A 19,603-nucleotide genomic window follows, 5' to 3' on the forward strand; every position below is an offset into this window, starting at 1 on the left:
AACAGAGAGCCTAGTGACTAGGAGAGCCGTGTCCAAAGAGGCATCACATATAAATTGCAGCCCCTGGGCCAATTGGTCCGCCAGCTCAGCAAAGGCAGGGGGGAGCTGCTCCCCCTCCAGGTCACAGCCTAAAAGCTTAGCCCACTTGGTCAGAGTTTGCCACACCAGTGCAATAATAAAGACCGGCCTCAATGTCGAATCAGCCATAGTGTACTTAATGCGGGCCACAGCCTCTGCCTTCCTGTCAGCCAGGTCGTTAAAAGCCGGCGACTCTTCAACCGGAATCATGGTTGCCTTGTTCAATCTGGAGACCAGAGGGTCCACCACCGGTGGAATAGTCCACTTTTTAAGAAGGGACTCCTCATAGGGGCACTGCATAGTAAATTGCTTAGGGACCACAGGGGGACATTTTGGCCATTCCCACTCTTTAGCAACAATTCTGTAAAAATAGGCAGGGAAAGGAAACACCTTTGCCGCTCTAGACAGCTTGTGAGTGCCAAAGGGAACCGACGCCTCCGTTTCAGCTTCAGCTGCGTCCTCCATTTTTAAGGTCTCACACACAGATACAATCAGAACATCCACCAGCGCCTTTTCGTGCGCGGCTACAGGAGTGGAGGAATTAACCCCACTATCTGAGAACTCAGGGCGCATGGTCACAGACCCAGCAGATTGACCCACGTCCGCGACGAGATGGCCCATAGAGACCACCATAAGGGGGGGATGCCCAACGGGAAGGAGGGGAACCCTAGGGTCCGACAATCCCAGGGAGGGGCCCACGTCGACCTCAAAACCCTCCAGGTGGAGAGGGGGGACAGTTACTTACCATTCCAGGAACCAGACGGGCACCGCTCCAGACAGAACATCCTATCCATCAAAATGGTGGGGCTGTCAGCCAGGCAGAGACCCAGTGATATGCGACTTCGCGAGGCGTTTAATTCACAGGCCAGCCCCCGTCCGGTGGGGCTATGTTACGGCTGACCTAGCGCGGAGCTAAGGTCTGCGCGCGCTCGCCAGACTGGGGTGACCACTGGATCTAGATTATCCAGCCCCTCGCCCAGTCTGGCAGTTGACTGTAGATCTCACAGGAAAAAAAAAAAATCTATCTAAAAAGAAAAAAATTCCAGGACCAGAGATCCCAGCAAGGAACTAGGTCCTTACTCCTGACTAGGCAGAAAAAAAACTGAGTACCTATAGCAGAGAGAGAGGGAGTTATACCGCCTGGGACTGTCCATAGACCTAAAACAAAGAAACTGGCCTCTGCCCCCACCTATAACTGGCCTTCATAGCAAAGAACACATGGAAGGGCAACGCACATGAAACAAACAAAGATAAAATTCCCAGTTCAATTTGCCAACCAGTCTGCTTACCAACCAAATTGGCCTGTCTAACGGTTTGCGTCAATACAGGGGTTTAGTTAGCACACATTTGCAAACGCATGTGAAAGCTGCAGGGCCACGTCAAGGCTCCCTGTTACCTGCAGTCCTAACTCTAATGAATTTTAAAGAGTCTCCACAGTGGGAGCACATGCAAGCTAATGGATAGATAGGGGGCAGGTGAGCCTGGAGGTGGCCCATCCCTCCTGAAAGGTAATTGGGGGCATAATGGAAGCCCAGCTGATAATATTACAGCAAAGGCACCCAGTATGTCCACTCACCAGTACACATATACAACAAAGAAACTGGCCTCTGCCCCCACCTATAACTGGCCTTCATAGCAAAGAACACATGGAAGGGCAACGCACATGAAACAAACAAAGATAAAATTCCCAGTTCAATTTGCCAACCAGTCTGCTTACCAACCAAATTGGCCTGTCTAACGGTTTGCGTCAATACAGGGGTTTAGTTAGCACACATTTGCAAACGCATGTGAAAGCTGCAGGGCCACGTCAAGGCTCCCTGTTACCTGCAGTCCTAACTCTAATGAATTTTAAAGAGTCTCCACAGTGGGAGCACATGCAAGCTAATGGATAGATAGGGGGCAGGTGAGCCTGGAGGTGGCCCATCCCTCCTGAAAGGTAATTGGGGGCATAATGGAAGCCCAGCTGATAATATTAGCTTGCATGTGCTCCCACTGTGGAGACTCTTTAAAATTCATTAGAGTTAGGACTGCAGGTAACAGGGAGCCTTGACGTGGCCCTGCAGCTTTCACATGCGTTTGCAAATGTGTGCTAACTAAACCCCTGTATTGACGCAAACCGTTAGACAGGCCAATTTGGTTGGTAAGCAGACTGGTTGGCAAATTGAACTGGGAATTTTATCTTTGTTTGTTTCATGTGCGTTGCCCTTCCATGTGTTCTTTGCTATGAAGGCCAGTTATAGGTGGGGGCAGAGGCCAGTTTCTTTGTTGTATATGTGTACTGGTGAGTGGACATACTGGGTGCCTTTGCTGTAATATTATCAGCTGGGCTTCCATTATGCCCCCAATTACCTTTCAGGAGGGATGGGCCACCTCCAGGCTCACCTGCCCCCTATCTATCCATTAGCTTGCATGTGCTCCCACTGTGGAGACTCTTTAAAATTCATTAGAGTTAGGACTGCAGGTAACAGGGAGCCTTGACGTGGCCCTGCAGCTTTCACATGCGTTTGCAAATGTGTGCTAACTAAACCCCTGTATTGACGCAAACCGTTAGACAGGCCAATTTGGTTGGTAAGCAGACTGGTTGGCAAATTGAACTGGGAATTTTATCTTTGTTTGTTTCATGTGCGTTGCCCTTCCATGTGTTCTTTGCTATGAAGGCCAGTTATAGGTGGGGGCAGAGGCCAGTTTCTTTGTTGTATATGTGTACTGGTGAGTGGACATACTGGGTGCCTTTGCTGTAATATTATCAGCTGGGCTTCCATTATGCCCCCAATTACCTTTCAGGAGGGATGGGCCACCTCCAGGCTCACCTGCCCCCTATCTATCCATTAGCTTGCATGTGCTCCCACTGTGGAGACTCTTTAAAATTCATTAGAGTTAGGACTGCAGGTAACAGGGAGCCTTGACGTGGCCCTGCAGCTTTCACATGCGTTTGCAAATGTGTGCTAACTAAACCCCTGTATTGACGCAAACCGTTAGACAGGCCAATTTGGTTGGTAAGCAGACTGGTTGGCAAATTGAACTGGGAATTTTATCTTTGTTTGTTTCATGTGCGTTGCCCTTCCATGTGTTCTTTGCTATGAAGGCCAGTTATAGGTGGGGGCAGAGGCCAGTTTCTTTGTTGTATATGTGTACTGGTGAGTGGACATACTGGGTGCCTTTGCTGTAATATTATCAGCTGGGCTTCCATTATGCCCCCAATTACCTTTCAGGAGGGATGGGCCACCTCCAGGCTCACCTGCCCCCTATCTATCCATTAGCTTGCATGTGCTCCCACTGTGGAGACTCTTTAAAATTCATTAGAGTTAGGACTGCAGGTAACAGGGAGCCTTGACGTGGCCCTGCAGCTTTCACATGCGTTTGCAAATGTGTGCTAACTAAACCCCTGTATTGACGCAAACCGTTAGACAGGCCAATTTGGTTGGTAAGCAGACTGGTTGGCAAATTGAACTGGGAATTTTATCTTTGTTTGTTTCATGTGCGTTGCCCTTCCATGTGTTCTTTGCTATGAAGGCCAGTTATAGGTGGGGGCAGAGGCCAGTTTCTTTGTTGTATATGTATACTGGTGAGTGGACATACTGGGTGCCTTTGCTGTAATATTATCAGCTGGGCTTCCATTATGCCCCCAATTACCTTTCAGGAGGGATGGACCACCTCCAGGCTCACCTGCCCCCTATCTATCCATTAGCTTGCATGTGCTCCCACTGTGGAGACTCTTTAAAATTCATTAGAGTTAGGACTGCAGGTAACAGGGAGCCTTGACGTGGCCCTGCAGCTTTCACATGCGTTTGCAAATGTGTGCTAACTAAACCCCTGTATTGACGCAAACCGTTAGACAGGCCAATTTGGTTGGTAAGCAGACTGGTTGGCAAATTGAACTGGGAATTTTATCTTTGTTTGTTTCATGTCCATAGACCTAGCCATACGTTTTTTCTGCCTAGTGTCCTAATCCTGTAGGGGGCAGTATAACTCAATGGTTAAGAAGATCAGGAGCTGTGTCCATCTATGAACGAAAGAGAAAACTTTTTGTGTGCCGAGAAAGAAGGGCTGCGTCTGCGACGAGGCTCTTTTCCCTTTTCCAGACTATGGAAGAAAAGTGTTCTTCCCTCCCATGAGGCTCTTAATGATGTCATCCAGGGCAGCCCCAAACAGGAGATCGTCTTGAAAGGGGAAATCAGTCAGAGCTTTTTTAGAGGTTTGGTCCGCAGACCAACACTTAAGCCACAACACTCGCCTAAGCACCACTGCCGAAACAGATGGCTTCAAAATCAAGGGATCTGCGTTCAGAGAAGCATTACAGACAAATTGCAGCCCAACTGGTTCACCAACTCAACAAAGGCAAGGGGAATCTGCTCGCCCCCTAGATCATGGCGCAAAAGTTTAGCCCATTCAGTGTTTGCGACATCAGGGCAATGGCCAGGACCGGCCTTACCAACGAACCAGCAATAGTGAACATATTGCGGACCACAGACTCTGCCTTTCTGTCAGCCGGATCCTTTAAAGCCGTGGATTCCTCTACCGGAATTATGGTTGCCTTGTTTAACCTGGAGACGGGGGGAGGGGTTCACCACTGGTGGGACAGTCCACTTCTTGAGGAGTGACTCTTTAAAGGAGTAACTCACCGCAAAGTGTTTAGGAACAACAAAGGGATGTATTGGACGCTCCGAATCTTTGTAGACAAACTTGTCAAAATAGGAGGGATAAGGTAACACCTTTGCTGTGCGAGACGGCTTGTGAGTGCCAAAAGGGACTGCCACCTCTGCAGCTGCCTCAGCTGCATCCTCCATCTTCAAAGTCTCCCCCACGGATGTAATCAGTGCATCAACCAGGGCCATCTCGTGTGCAGCTACAGCTGTGGAGGAATCATTCTCACTATCTGATAGATCAGGGAGCGTGGCTACAAGCCCCGCAGGGTGGGTCACGTCCACAGCGGCAGAGCCAGATTCAGGGTCTAGTTGAGTTAAAAGTGGAATCCACCAGCAAAATGTGTTTAGCACTGCTAGGGGACTCATTCACCAAAAGGCACCCATGGCCAACAGGATAGAATACAACACAGGCCCCAAAGCAATGGCGCCGACCACGGCAAAATGGCCACCACACACAGCACCCACCAGGCTCCCAGGGACCCAGAAGAGACCCCTGGAGCCCAGGTCACAATCTACAGTGGGAGGGGGAGACCCGGGTCGCAGGACCACAAATACTGTCAGCGCCCTCCCCATCAGGAAAGTACGTTCTGCCAGTGGCATGCCGGGAGAGGGGGGACAGGGTAGTACAAAGATGGCCCACAGGGACCACACAAAACAGAGGGGGGGAGAGGCAAAGAAGGGATCCCGCAGGTCTGACTGTCCCGGGAGGTGCCCGTGTTCACCCCACACAGCATCCAAACGCAGAGCGGGGACATCTTACTCATTATACCACAGAACAAGGGGGGAACCACTCCAGACGGAACCCCTTACCATCTAAATGGGGGGCTGTCGGCCTGGAGGAAGGCTGCGACTTGGGCCAAGACCCGGTCGTTTGCAAACACGCAGGCCAGCCCCCGTCTAGTGGGGCTATGTCGCAGCCGACCCAAGGCGGAGCTCTGGTTTGCGATCGCTCTCTGGCCAGACTGAGGGGACCACTGGATCTAGCTATCCAGCCCGGCAGTTGTTTAAAGATCTCACAGGAAAAAAAAGCAGGAGAAAAAATGTCATTTAAAAGTAAAAATTGGCAAAACCAAAGATCTTGCCAGGGAGCTAGGTCCTTACTCCTGACAAGCCAGAAATAAAAATTCAGGCCTATAGCTGAGAGGAGGGATGCATACCAGCTGGGACTGCCCACAGGCGTAGCCAAGTCTTTTTTCTGCCTAGTCCTACTCTTGTAAGGGGCCTATGGTTCTGAATATGTGTCCATCAATAAACGAAAGAGAAAGAATATTTTGTCTCTGTTGTGCATTTTGCTTCTTTTTTTTTTCCTGCCAGCTATGCATCTGTATATTGAGGACATTAATATGTCTCACTTCTTTGAATATATTATTTAATACAGCAGCACTAGGACATGTAATTTATATAAGATTGTAAAGCTGGTCACAGATGATTAGTCCCCCCCCCCCCCCCCCATGGGCTGAAAAAAACAAACAAAAAACAAAACAAAACAGATTTCTCCAGCCACACAAACTAGATGGATTGGAGAGTCCGCCCACCGGGACATTGTATTCAGATAGCAGCTTATTTGCTGTAGCCTCTAACCAAGAAAGGTTTTTCTAAATTTTCTTTCAACAGAAGTCGATCAAATTATCAACTTCTATTCAGCAGGGACGGCCACACACTGACAGAAATTCAACCAGTCCCTGCTGAACTGACAGAATTTTAAACCAGATTTAAACTGAGGTGGAGCAAGGAAAAAGGGACATAATAGAGGCACAGGTGGAAGGGGTACATAGATGAGAAAAGGAGACAAAATGGGAAGATTTACTAAAACTGGCACACACACAATCATATGCAGCTATGCTTAGTAAACAATATGAAAGCTGACAGGTTACTATGCATAGCTGCACCAGATTCTGTGGGCACCAGTTTTATAAAAATTCTACCAAACGGTACATAAAAAGGTGAAGAGGTGACAGAGGTAGAAGGGAGACACCGAGTGGAAATATATAGATATATAAAAATACATTTCATACAACAAAAAGCTCTAAGCTTACCTTAATAAAGTAGCGAATAAAAACAAGTAAAATGCTCATTGCGCCACAAGTCATCCAACAAAGAAGAGAGAATAATAAAGCCTCTACGATAACCATCTTTGTAAAATTCCGGCTTTCATTTGGAATAATTGTGTTTCTAGGAAAAATACACATAAGAAATATGTGTGAAAACACATTTCTACTTGCCAGATTTGTACACTAGAAGACTAGACTAGAGACCAAGTTGCTTTAAAATGGTAAGTAAACCCAAATACAGAAATATAATAGATTTATGATGTGACTGTTACATTCGTTTTCATTGTTTAGGCAGAGAAAATTTTTAGCAAAAAAAAAAAAAGCTTGTTGAGCTTGCCAGAAAACGGAATTTTTGTAAAATCTTACCTGTAAAATTCCTTTCTCTGAGTCCTCCGACAGTCGCCGCCTCTTCATATTCGTCACATATGGGGTATTAGACTTTGCTCCGAAGGAGTAGCTAGGCAACAGAATATGTTAACAATAAAGCTTTTAACATATCCCACCCTCAAGGGGTGGTCCCCTCAGTCAATACCCTCCTACTTCCTGCAACCATATCTCAGTTTTAGTGGAATAGCAGTAGAGTATACAACCAAACCCCAAAAGAGGGGCGGGGGCGGCGACTGTCGGAGGACTCAGAGAAAGGAATTTTACAGGTAAGATTTTACAAAAATTCCGTTTTCTCTTACGTCCTCCGACAGTCGCCGCCTCTTCATATTCGTCACATATGGGGACGTCCCAAAGCAGTGCAAACATGAGGGGTGGGAAACGCATCCGCGCCGAAAAGGCAACGCAGTCTCCGCATCAAAGAAAGGAACCTTACCAAAGGAAGGAAACCAGCTGGGCAACAGTAAAAAACAAGTGCTCAACAGGAGCAACAACCCAGGAAAAGACAAAAAACCAGGGGATACAAAAAACTATCCCAACAGCCAGGAGTCCCCAACAAGGGACCCTATGGAACAGCCGCACTAAGAACCTTGCGGCCAAAGGAAGCATCCGCCGATGCCTGAACATCTACTTTGTAGAATTTTGTGAAAGTGTGCACGGTCGACCAGGTCGCCGCCTTACACACCTGGGCTACAGAAGCCCCATGACGACAGGCCCAAGACGTACTCAAAGATCTAGTAGAGTGCGCCTTCACAGGGACAGGAGGAGCCTTACCCTGCAAAGCATAGGCCTGTTCAATGGTCTGCCTGATCCATTTGGCGATGGTAGAGGCCGAAGCCGCCATGCCCTTCCGAGGACCCTCTGGAAGAACAAACAAGGAGTCCGTCTTACGAAAAGACTCAGTCGATTTAAGGTAAACCCTTATCGCCCGAACAACATCCAGAGAGTGCAATCTCACCTCCTTTGGATGTTTAGGCTTCGTGCACAACGAAGGCAAAACAATATCCTCGTTAAGATGGAAGTCCGAAACTCGTTTCGGCAGAAAAGAAGGATTAGGCCGCAAGACCACCTTATCCAAATGAACAACCAGGTACGGAGACTTGCAGGACAAAGCCGCCAGTTCCGACACTCTGCGAGCCGAAGTGATCGCCACCAAAAAGGCGACCTTTTTGGACAACATAGACAACGAGATCTCCCTGATCTGTTCAAAAGGAGCACGTTGTAACACAGATAGAACGAGATTCAAGTCCCAAGGGGGCAAAGGATCCCTCCTAGGAGGAACCAGATGCCGCACACCCTGAATAAAAGTGCCAACCAAGGAGTTGGAAGCCACGGGACGTTGAAACAGAACGGCCAGCGCAGACACCTGACCCTTTATCGTAGCCAGCGCCAAACGCTGATCGACACCCGTCTGAAGGAAAGACAGCACACGGGAAACCGAGTACGTGCGGGGTGAAAACCCCCTGGACTCACACCAGGCAAAATAGGCCTTCCAAGTACGGTAATAAACCTTTCCCGAGGAAGACTTCCTCGCGTTGATCAAGGTATGAACGACCTCTGGAGAAAGACCCTTCTCCTTCAGGACCTCGGTCTCAACAGCCAGGCCGTCAAAGCCAGCGACTGTAAAGCAGGATGGTAAATCGGTCCTTGAGACAGTAGATCGTCTCGAAGAGGCAGACGCCAGGGGGCGTCGACCGCCAGATTCACGAGGTCTGCGTACCAGGACCGGCGAGGCCAGTCCGGTGCCACAAGAATCACCGTGCTGCGTTCCGAGTGTAACCTGCGAAGGAACCTGGACAGCAACTGAATCGGTGGAAACGCGTACATCAGCCTGTACTGATGCCACGGGGCCACTAACGCGTCCGACGCGTCTGCCCGAGGGTCGCGCGTCCTTGCCACGAACCTCTTCACCTTGTAGTTGAGGCGAGACGCGAACAGGTCCACATCTGGAAGACCCCACTTCGCGCACAACATCTGGAAGACAGCCGGATGGAGAGACCATTCCCCCTGATCCAGGGTCTGGCGACTCAGATAGTCCGCCTGCCAGTTCTCCACTCCCGGAATGTGAACCGCCGTTATCGCCGGGACATGAGTCTCGGCCCAAGACAGAATGTCGGCCACTTCTCGAGCCGCTCGGGCACTCCTGGTGCCCCCTTGGTGGTTGATGTAGGCCACCGCCGTGGCATTGTCCGTCTGCACCCGAACCGGGCAGCCCTGCAGCCGGTCCGTCCAGCGATGAAGACAGAGCCTTATCGCACGCAATTCCAGAATGTTGATCGGGAGGGAAGACTCCCCCTCCGACCAGGTCCCCTGGGCGGACAGAACGCCCAGAACACCACCCCAGCCCGACAGGCTGGAATCCGTGGTGATTATCGTCCACGAGATCGGACGAAACGACTTGCCCCCGGACACCAACGGGGACTGGAGCCACCACAGAAGGTTTTCCCTGGTGCGATGACTCAATGAGATCTGAAGATCCAGAGATTGAGGTCGCCCGTCCCACTTGGACAGGATCTCCGCCTGGAGACCCCGCGTGTGAAACTGCGCGAAAGGAATCGCCTCGAAGGCCGAGACCATCAATCCCAGACATCTCATACACGTCCGCAGAGACGAGTGTGGAACGTCCCTGAGGGACCTGACTTCCTCCTGAAGAGTCCTGAGTTTGTCTTCCGGCAGGAAGACCTTCGCCTGCACCGAGTCCAGTATCATTCCCAGATAGGGAAGACGAACCGACGGACTCAGTGTCGACTTTGGAACATTTATCGTCCAACCGAACTCCTGCAGAGTTTGCATTGTGACAGACAGGTCCTTCTCCAGACCCTGACTGGTCGCAGACCGAATCAGAATGTCGTCCAGATACCCCAGGACAGAAATGCCCTGGGCCCTCAATAATGCCAGAACCGGTGCAAGCACCTTGGTGAAGACCCGCGGAGCCGAGGCGAGCCCAAAGGGCAACGCCACGAACTGGTAGTGATCCTCCGCAATGGCAAATCGAAGGTATCTCTGATGACCCTCGAATATGGGGATGTGAAGGTACGCATCCTTCAAATCGATGGAGGCCATGAATTCCCCCGGAACCCGGGCAGCCACCACCAGAGCGCAGGGATTCCATGCGGAACTTGCGAACCCGCACAGAGCGGTTCAGAGCTTTCAAGTCCAGAATCGGACGAACCTTGCCCTCCTTCCTGGGCACGGTGAACAGATTGGAATAAAACCCCCGAAATCTGTCCCGATGAGGCACCGGAACCACCACTCCCTGAGCCCTCAGGTCCCGCACCGCCAGGTGCAGATCCCGCAGGCGCTCTGGAGACAGTTGTAGATTTGAGGGAAAAAATCTGCTCTCCGGCCGAGAGAGAAACTCGATCTTGTAACCAGATCGAACGATTTCCAGAACCCATCTGTCCCGCACACGGGCCAACCAGGGCTGAAGAAAACCGAGCAAGCGTCCCCCCACCCCAAAACTGGGTGAGGGCGCCCCTTCAGGCCGAACTGTTATGGGCCGCAGGTCCGGATTGGCCGGACTTCTGTTTCCCAGACCAGGGCTTCTTCTGAGAGCCTTGGCCTTTGAACGGTTTGCCCTTGTAGTGCGGCCGAAAGGCACGAAAGGACCCCTGAGGGGGCCGAAAATTCGCATGCTTCTTCCCAGAAGCCCCCTTAGCCTTGGGGAAATGGGGCAAGAGAGTGCTCTTACCCCCGGTGATCCCCTTAATCAACACATCCAGGGACTCCCCAAAAAGGCGAGACCCATCATAAGGCAGATTGGCTAAGGTTTTACGTGAAGATTGGTCCACCGACCAACATTTCAACCAAACCAGGCGGCGAGACAACACCGCCACGCTGTGCACACGTGCAGCCAACGGAATCAGGTCCAGGTCCGCATCACACAGATACATGACACCCTGGTGGATCTGATCCACCATATCCAGGGTCGCCGCCGAGGCCGAATCGGCCACTAGGACGCGCCTAAGCATCTGCGTCCAACTTGCGATCGCCTGGGCCGCCATGAGAGAAGCAAACAGAGCCTTAAGCATAGAACCCGTAACAGAATAAGTATGACGGGCAAGAGACTCCAGTCTCCTATCCGTGGCATCACGGAAAACAGGGGATCCCTCTGCAGGAATCGCAGTGGCTTTGTTCAAAACCGCAATTGCATGATCCACTGGCGGAGGCACACACCACCGTTCATCAGTGGCAGGTGAGAAAGGATAACGCAGCTTGAATTTACTTGGTACCGCAAAAGGCTTGCGCAGATCGCGCCATTGATCCTTAACAGCGCGCTGAAAATCAGCATTGCAGGGAAAAACCTGCGGCGTCCTGCGTTTTCTCTGCGTCCCATAAGCCGCCAAGGCAGCGGGGGGACACACTTCGTCCTGCAAACGTAGCGTCTGCTTAATGGAAGCAATCAACTCATCCATGATTGCAAGCTCTTCAGGCGAGCCAGGGGGAGAATTATCAACCCCCTCAACTTCAGCCTCTACCTCAGACCCCACTAGATCAAGAGAGGAGCGGGACCCCGATAGGGGGGTCCCTGCCAGAACAGCCCCATCACCTTCACCCTCAGAATCGGAGGACAGAGCAACTCTGGGCCGTTTAGTAGATTGAGCAGCCACCAGCATTTGCACCTGGGCAGCAAGGCCAGCCACAATAGTGGCTAAATCCCCCCCTGGGGGGGAAACAGCGGTCCCCTGGCTTTCCACCAATACTGTGGGAAACTTGCCCTCCTGAGAATCCATTGCCCCTGTATGCCAGACAACCAAGGGTTAACTGCCCCCTTTCAGCAAGCGCGGCAAGCGCAGCCCACCGCACCACACTCAGGCACAATGAGACCCCCACAGGGAATACACAGACTGAATACAGGCAATGGACAACAGGAATAGAAGGATAAAACCTGAGGAGACCCCGCTGCTGCTGCTGCCTCGATCGGTGTTCCAGGAAAGAGGAAGTGATGCTGCCAGGGCGCTCTATGTAAGCCTATGGAGGCTACAAGAAAATGGCCGCCGTGCATGTAAACCATGCGGCCGGAGCGGGCGCCGGTAAAATGGCGTCGTTTGGCGCCGAAATCGCCGCTCCACAGTGCATAAAAACACACACAATTTCATCCCATTATATGGATACATGTTAGATCGCCGCAGCGATCGCTGTATATGCCCCAACATGCCATTAAAAACATGCCCCACAGCACACAGCTTCCCACACTGCCCAGCCTGACACACACAGTGTCATACAGCTCCCCCCCCCCCCTTGCAGCCCACAGCATGCAGCCGAGAGATAGGGAGACAAGCAGTGTGATTAAAGGCAGGTTACACAGTCCCAGACTGAGACCCCCCCCAGACAGACAGGTCCCCACATAGATACACTTACCTCACATGGCGTGGGGAACCCGCACAGGCGAACAAGCCACTGCACATGAGGCAGGGAGAGTCGCAATTCAAGACGCACACAATGGCGGTTAAGAAACCGCACAGCGTCCGGTGAGGTAGCCACCTCACCAATCATCCCTGCACCGAACAGGGATGGGTCGTTCACTGTGCCAGGAGCGTTACCTGGCTGAACGCTCGATGGCAGACTGGGAAGCCACTGACCCACGACCTGCGATCAGGGGGATCAGCCCGAGACCCAGTCCGCATGATCCTCTTCGTCCGAAGAACTAACTAATGCTGACAAAAATAACAGCTAAGTAAAGGTAGAGAAAAAACTCAAACAAAATATTAAAAAGAAGAAAGAGTCTGGGACAAAAAGTCCCAGCACAGAGAGAGCCAGCCACTCCTGACAAGCTAGACATTAAAACTGAGATATGGTTGCAGGAAGTAGGAGGGTATTGACTGAGGGGACCACCCCTTGAGGGTGGGATATGTTAAAAGCTTTATTGTTAACATATTCTGTTGCCTAGCTACTCCTTCGGAGCAAAGTCTAATACCCCATATGTGACGAATATGAAGAGGCGGCGACTGTCGGAGGACGTAAGAGAAATGTAGTTTTCTACATTGTACTTTATGGTCAGTTTTACAATGCTGAGTCAGAAGCAGAACTTAAATTACCCGCCATTTAGCTGCACCGAAAGCTGACTGCTGCCTAGCAACCAGGAAGCTTCAGGCAGCTACACTTCCCCGCCTCCAACCACCTCCAACCACGCACTTCTCCCGCTGCAACCAATGAGGCAGCTAGAATCTTAATCTACTGCCTACCACAGAGACCTTACTTCTCACACCCATCCAAGCCAAGCCACCCAGAAAGGCAGCGGACAACAAGTACAGCCAGCCCAGACCCTGGAGGGGAAAAAGATCGAAAAGAACGGGAACACTGAACACCTGCCATTCGCAAATGGAACTGCCTCGAAGGTGGAGACCATCACACCCAGCACTTGCATGCAAGTCCTGAGTGATGACTGATGGTTGGACAACAGGAGCCGAACAGCCTCCTGTAGCTTCAGCAGTTTTGTTTGAGGAAGAAACACCCAAGCTGACAATGACTCCAATGTTAGCCCCAAGTAGTCCAGCTTTGTGGACAGAGACCAAGCCAATTTCTGAAAATTCAGTGTCCACCCGAACTAATGCAGAGTTTGCACCGTAACCTCTAGGTCAGCTTCTAGAGCCGAGGAAGTCTCTGCATGCAGAAGCAGATCGTCCAGGTAACCCAGTACCGAGATCCCCTTCTGCAGTAACAAGGCCAGAACTGGGGCCAAAACCTTTGTGAACACTCGAGGGGCTGAGGCGAGACCAAAGGGTAGCGCCATGTATTAAAGGTGCTTCTCGCCCATGGCAAAATTAAGAAAACGCTGATGCCCGACATATATTGGAATATGAAGGTAAATGTCCTTGAGATCGATAGAAGCCAGCAGATCTGCTTGATGAAGGAAAGCTACTACCGTGCGGATGGACTCCATCTGAAATTTCTGAACCCGCAAAAAGTGGTTCAGAGCCTTGAGATCCAAGATCAGATGAACCTTGTCTTCCTTCCTGGGAACTGTGAACAGATTTGAAAAAAATTAGATTTTTGTCTTACCGTAAAACCCTTTTTCCTGAAGTTCATTGACGGGCGCAGTCTCTGTTCTTCATAGCTTTAGGTTATACTGCCCCCTACAGGAGTAGGACACTAGGCAGAAAAAAAGTTCTGGCTACGCCTATGGGCAGTCCCAGGGGGTATACCTTCTCTCCATGCTATAGGACAGGGTTCCTCAAACTACGGCCCTCCAGCTGTTGCGGAACTACACATCCCATGAGGCATTGTAAAACCCTGACATTCACAGACATGACTAGGCATGATGGGAATTGTAGTTCCTGAACAACTGGAGGGTCATAGTTTGAAGACCCCTGCTATAGGATGTCAGTTTTATATTAAAGCAGTGTCAGAGAAAACAATACCAACCCAACTCAAAATAGAGGGGCGGGTACTGCGTCCGTGAATTAACTTATTTTGAGCTATCACTTTGAGTTGCAGAACGGTGGAATTCTTTCACAAAACTGGGACTTTTTTTTGTATTCATTTATTGGATTACATAATTGATTGTATTTTATATTGGTTGCGCTACACTGATTGCTATACAGGTCCTGTACTACTCCATAAAGGCCCTGTAGCCGTTCTGGAGACAGGCGTAAGTTAGAAGGAAAGAACCTTGCCAAACTGTAAGCGAACCAAATCCGTTCACGGATCCCGGAAAGAAACAAAGACATCCTCCCACCCCAGATGCAGGTGAGGGCGCCCCTTCAAGCTTGTCTGCAGAACCAGAAGTGCCCGCTTTGGACTTACCATTCTAGGGACTCTTGGAGCCTCCCGCAAAGTTACGGGTGGATCTTGAGCCCTTTTTCTGTGAGCCAGCCAGACGAAAGGGCCGTTTGTGAGCCTTCTTGTGAGGTTTCTTGCCCTTAGCAGCCTGAGGAAGCAAGGTAATCTTGCCTCCTGTAAGGCCCTTAATGATCTCTTCCATAGAAGCATCGATCAAACAAACAGTCACCTACAAAGGGAAGATCAGTCAGTACCTTTTTGGAAGCCTGGTCAGCTGACCAGTACTTCAACCAGATCATGCGACGAAGGATCACTGCCGTCACAGAAACCCTGCCGGCCAGGGGGGCCGCATTCAGGGATGCATCACAAATATACTGTAACCCTTGGATCATCTGATTCGCCAGCTCAAAAGGATGTTGATTCCCCTTGAGATCCTGGCACAAAACCTTAGCCCATTCCGTAAAGGTCTGGGATACCAACACTGGTCTTTTTTATTTTTTTTTTAATTCTTTATTTATTGGTATGCCACATACAAAAACAGTAAACAACAGAGGTTAAAACTTGACAGTACAAATAGTCAAACCTGTATCCTCGATACCAAACAGAAGATACATCAATGTATATGTACATAAGACAAAGCTTACTATCTTTTCTGTAAGTAAGTCTAGTATCGGTTTGAGGCGTATGAGGAGATCTAGAAAAAACTGTGCCAAGTAGGAGTCCAGGCCAGAAGGGGCTCATGTCATGTGAACATGGTTGTGGGGCCGCAACCTCCCCGGCATCTTCTATTGGCCGGTATACGGAGGAAGCATTTCCCCATCACAGAAGGTGTTCTGTTGTAGAAAGCAAAATTCTGGCCCGTTAGCCTGTGCACACCTAAAGGCATGTTTTTTACATTTTTGCCCTGCAGTTAGGGAACAGGGTAAAGGACACCGTTGGTGTCGCAAAGAGGTTAAGAGAATTTGAAAGGATAAGACAGAAAAGGAGGTTAAGATCAGTGGGAAGGAGGAGAGAGAGAAAGAAAAAAAAAAGAAAGGGGGCGGGGGTAGCTATGTTGTGAATTGGATGTGAGCTCTAAGTGTCAGACTCTTATCACTGGGCTATCAGTTGTTCGGGTATAGGCGAGGTATTCATCTGAGGAGCAAAAACTATCCCAATAGAACCATCGCTTATTGTATTTCTCTACTTTGTCTGCTAAGATTGCAGTTAGGTGTTCCATGTGTTGAATATCATTCACTCTGGCAAACCAGTGACTCACTAAGGGAGGTGTTAGTTGCTTCCATAGCACAGATATGCAAGCCCTAGCGGCATTTAAAAGATGTTTTTACAGTGAGTTGCAGTATTTTCTTTTCAACATAGGAGTCAAGTTAAGGAGGAACGCAGCTGGGTTATCTATTAGAGAGTATTCTGTAAGTTTGTACACTATCTGCAATATCTGTTGCCAGAAAGGACAGATCATGGAACATTTCCAAAACACAAGTATAAGCGTGCCAACTTGGGAGCCGCAATGCCAGCAGAGGGGATTATGTCCTGGAAACAGATGATAGCACTACCGGAGTTTGATACCAACGCGTCATTATTTTATATGACGTCTCTTAGTATTTACTGCAAAGTGAGGATTTATGTGCAAAGAAAAGTATGCAGTTCCTTTGATCTTCTGTGAAAGTGATGTTTAGATCCCTTTCCCATTTCTGTAAATATGACGGGTCCTGTTGTGACAAATTGTCGAGAAGGATGAGGTAAGAAATAGAGAGGGTTCTCCAAAGAGGTCCCTCTCCAACAAACAGATTCTCAAAGGAAGTCAATTGTCTTCTGAACTTGTGGTGATCTGGTAGGGATCTAAAAAAGTACGTTATAGTTGTAACAACTTCCACTGTCCAAGAGCAGTAGATTTGAATTGACTGTATAGGTTCGAGAGATGTGCCCAGGCTGTTTGGGTGACGAAAAAGGATGCTCTGAGTATGTTCTTATCTGTTTGTATATGAAAGGTTTTGTCTGTAAGCCCTGGAGCAAAGTCAGGATGACCAATGATAGGTGTGAGTGGGGAAGGATAGTTAGGGGTTTCAATTATTTTATAATATCTAGCAATTTCAGTCAGAGTGGCCTCTATTAGGTGGATGTGGAGATGATAAGCGAGTGTATCCATGGGAGGCCAGCTAAATGGAACGCCATTGATTCCTGTTCCAGTGATACCCAGAGCTTGTAGGGGGCATGCCTGCACCAATCTATCACTCTGGTCATGTGAACCACTGTGCAATATAAGGCCGGGTCCGGGAGTCCCACCCCACCCCTGTGTTTGGCTCTTTGCAACAGTGAGTATTTAAGTCTGGGAGACTTGCTGTGCCAGACATTTATTAAAAGCCGATCAGAGTTTGCAAAAGAGCTCCCTGGGTAGTTTAATCGGTAGAGCTTGTAGTAGGTATAAAAGATGTGACATCACATTCATTTTAAGCACGTTGCATCTCCCGAACCATGAAACTGCTAAGGATTTCCATGAATTTAGGCCTGATGAAAGGGAAGTAAGCAAAGGTATGAAATTATATTGATATTTCAGGCGAATATGAGCAGGTATTCTAGTCCCTAAATATTGAATTGCTTAGGAGGCCCAGTGGAATGGAAAGTTATCACCGAGATAGGCAAGTGTTCTAGGAAGAAGGGTGATATTAAGAGCTTTAGATTTTTGTAAATGAATTTTAAAGTCTGCTAAAACTCTGTATCTGTGAATTTCAGATAGAAGGACTGGCAGTAAGGTAAGCGGGTTTTAAACGTAGAACAATAGATAGTCTGCGTAAGCAGCCACTATGTGATTGTATGTGTTAGTGAGTAGCCCGGTGATGTCTGGGTTGTTCCTAATGTGTTGCAATAATGGTTATAGGGATAGTACAAAGAGAAGTGGGGAGAGGGGGCAGCCCTGTCTTGTTCCATTCCTTATCCTGAAAGACTCGGCGCTGCAGCCATTTACTCTAACTGTAGCAGAGGAGGTAGAATATAGGGCCGAAATCAAAGCCAAGAAAGGAGTTGGTATACCTATGTGTCTCAGAGTGGCTTGTAGAAAGGACCAGTTCCTCCTGTCAAAGGCCTTCTCTGCATCTGTGGACAGTAGTATGAATGGAAGGGCAATATGCTTAGCTTTGGCGATGACATTAATGGTCCTGATCGTATTATCTCGAGCTTACCTGTTACAGATGAAGCCCACTTGGTCCAGGGGAACAATGGGTTGTAAGATTGTGCTCAATCTTTCCACTAAAATTTTTATGAACAGTTTGAGGTCACAGTTAAGAAGGGAGATAGGTCTATACCTAGCACAAAGTATGGGGTCTTTGTCTGGTTTTGGTATAACGGTTATGTTTGCTCTGAGGGGGTCTGGAGGCATACAATGTCTATCAAGGAGAGCATTAAAAGTGGCTATAAAGTAAGGCGTGAGGTGGTCTTGAAAAGTCTTATAATAGGGGGATGTGAAGCCATCCGGCACAGGGGCCTTGCGTCTGTAAACTCATCAACTGAGATAGGTTCCGAAAGCAGCTTTTGTTCTTCCTCGGTGAGAATAGGTAACCGAGCTGCTCTAAGGTAGTCTTTAGTCGCAGTCAACCTGTCTGGAATGTTATCCAGGACCGAGGGAGAGTGTATGTTGTAAAGCGAGTCATAAAATTCCCGAAAGGCCTCTGCCATCTCTGGGGACGAGTGGATCTTAGCGCCGCTTGACGTAGAAAGGACACAATGTAGGAGTTGCGTTTAGTTCGGATCGCATTAGTCAAGGATTTGCTGCTTTTATCACCAAACTCGTAAAATACCCTACGCGCACTCAATAGTTTACTTTTAGCTTAAAACAAGGAATGATGTCTAATTTTTTCCTAATTCTGTTAAGCTCAGCTTCCGCAACCTGATCACGCTGAGATTTGTGTTTTGATTCAATTTCATGAAACTTCATTAGTAAGTTTGCCAACAATTTACCACTATTTTCTTTAACCCTATGGACGGGTTTAATGAGAATCCCTCTTATGTAACATTTATGTGCTGACCAGAGGGAGAGGGAAGAAAGACTCTTGGCATAGAATGTGTCCAGGACCAGACCCAGGTATTCCAGGCAAAGGGAAAGCTGGGAGAGCAGAGTTGAAATTGATCACCAAGCCAAACGCCTCAAACAGTTGAATTTTCTTGTGGACATTTTCTGAGAGCTGAAAGGGATAGGAATCCTTCTCGAGATGATCATCTAGACAGCCTGTGTCTTCGATGTCTTAAGCTCTGAGGAGGGCAAGCCAGGGTGCTAAGACCTTTCTGAACACCCTGGGAACAGAGGATAGGCCAAAGGGCAGTGTGACAAACTGGTATTGGTTGTCTGCCACTGCAAACATCGCTGATGAGGTGGGTAAATGGGAACAGGCATCATGTCCATGGATGCCATGTATTCCCCTTGTCTCAGAAAGGCAATTACTGACCCTGCAAAGTTCATGCAAAATTTTGGAATGTGAATGAATTTCTTGAGATATGTTAAAGTGATTGTAAAGGCAGAAGGTTTTTTTATCTTAATGCATTGTATGCATTAAGATAGCCCCCCTCATTCTTACCAGAGCTCCATCTAGATCCAGCTATGTTGTAGGAGTGTCTCCGCTGCCCGGGACTCCCCTTCTCATTAACCAAGACAGCAGCGCAGCGCCACTGGCTCCTGCTGCTGTCAAAGTCAGTCAGCCAATGAGGAGAGAAAGGGAGCAGGGCCTGGGCTCC

At 49.0% G+C, this 19,603-nt stretch overlaps 1 protein-coding gene across 1 annotated transcript in view; it reads right to left on the minus strand.

The window, feature by feature from the left end:
* PGAP1 (post-GPI attachment to proteins inositol deacylase 1) overlaps positions 1–19,603 on the minus strand; it is a 278,399-nt gene that overhangs the window by 113,327 nt on the left and 145,469 nt on the right. The window contains exon 20 of the mRNA XM_082261304.1: positions 6,761–6,896. Within this exon, the coding sequence (XP_082117430.1) occupies positions 6,761–6,896 (136 nt within the window). The remainder of the gene's footprint in view (positions 1–6,760; positions 6,897–19,603) is intronic.

Source organism: Pelophylax lessonae (assembly GCF_965119305.1).
Source record: "Pelophylax lessonae genome assembly, chromosome: 6".
Lineage (NCBI taxonomy): Eukaryota > Metazoa > Chordata > Amphibia > Anura > Ranidae > Pelophylax > Pelophylax lessonae.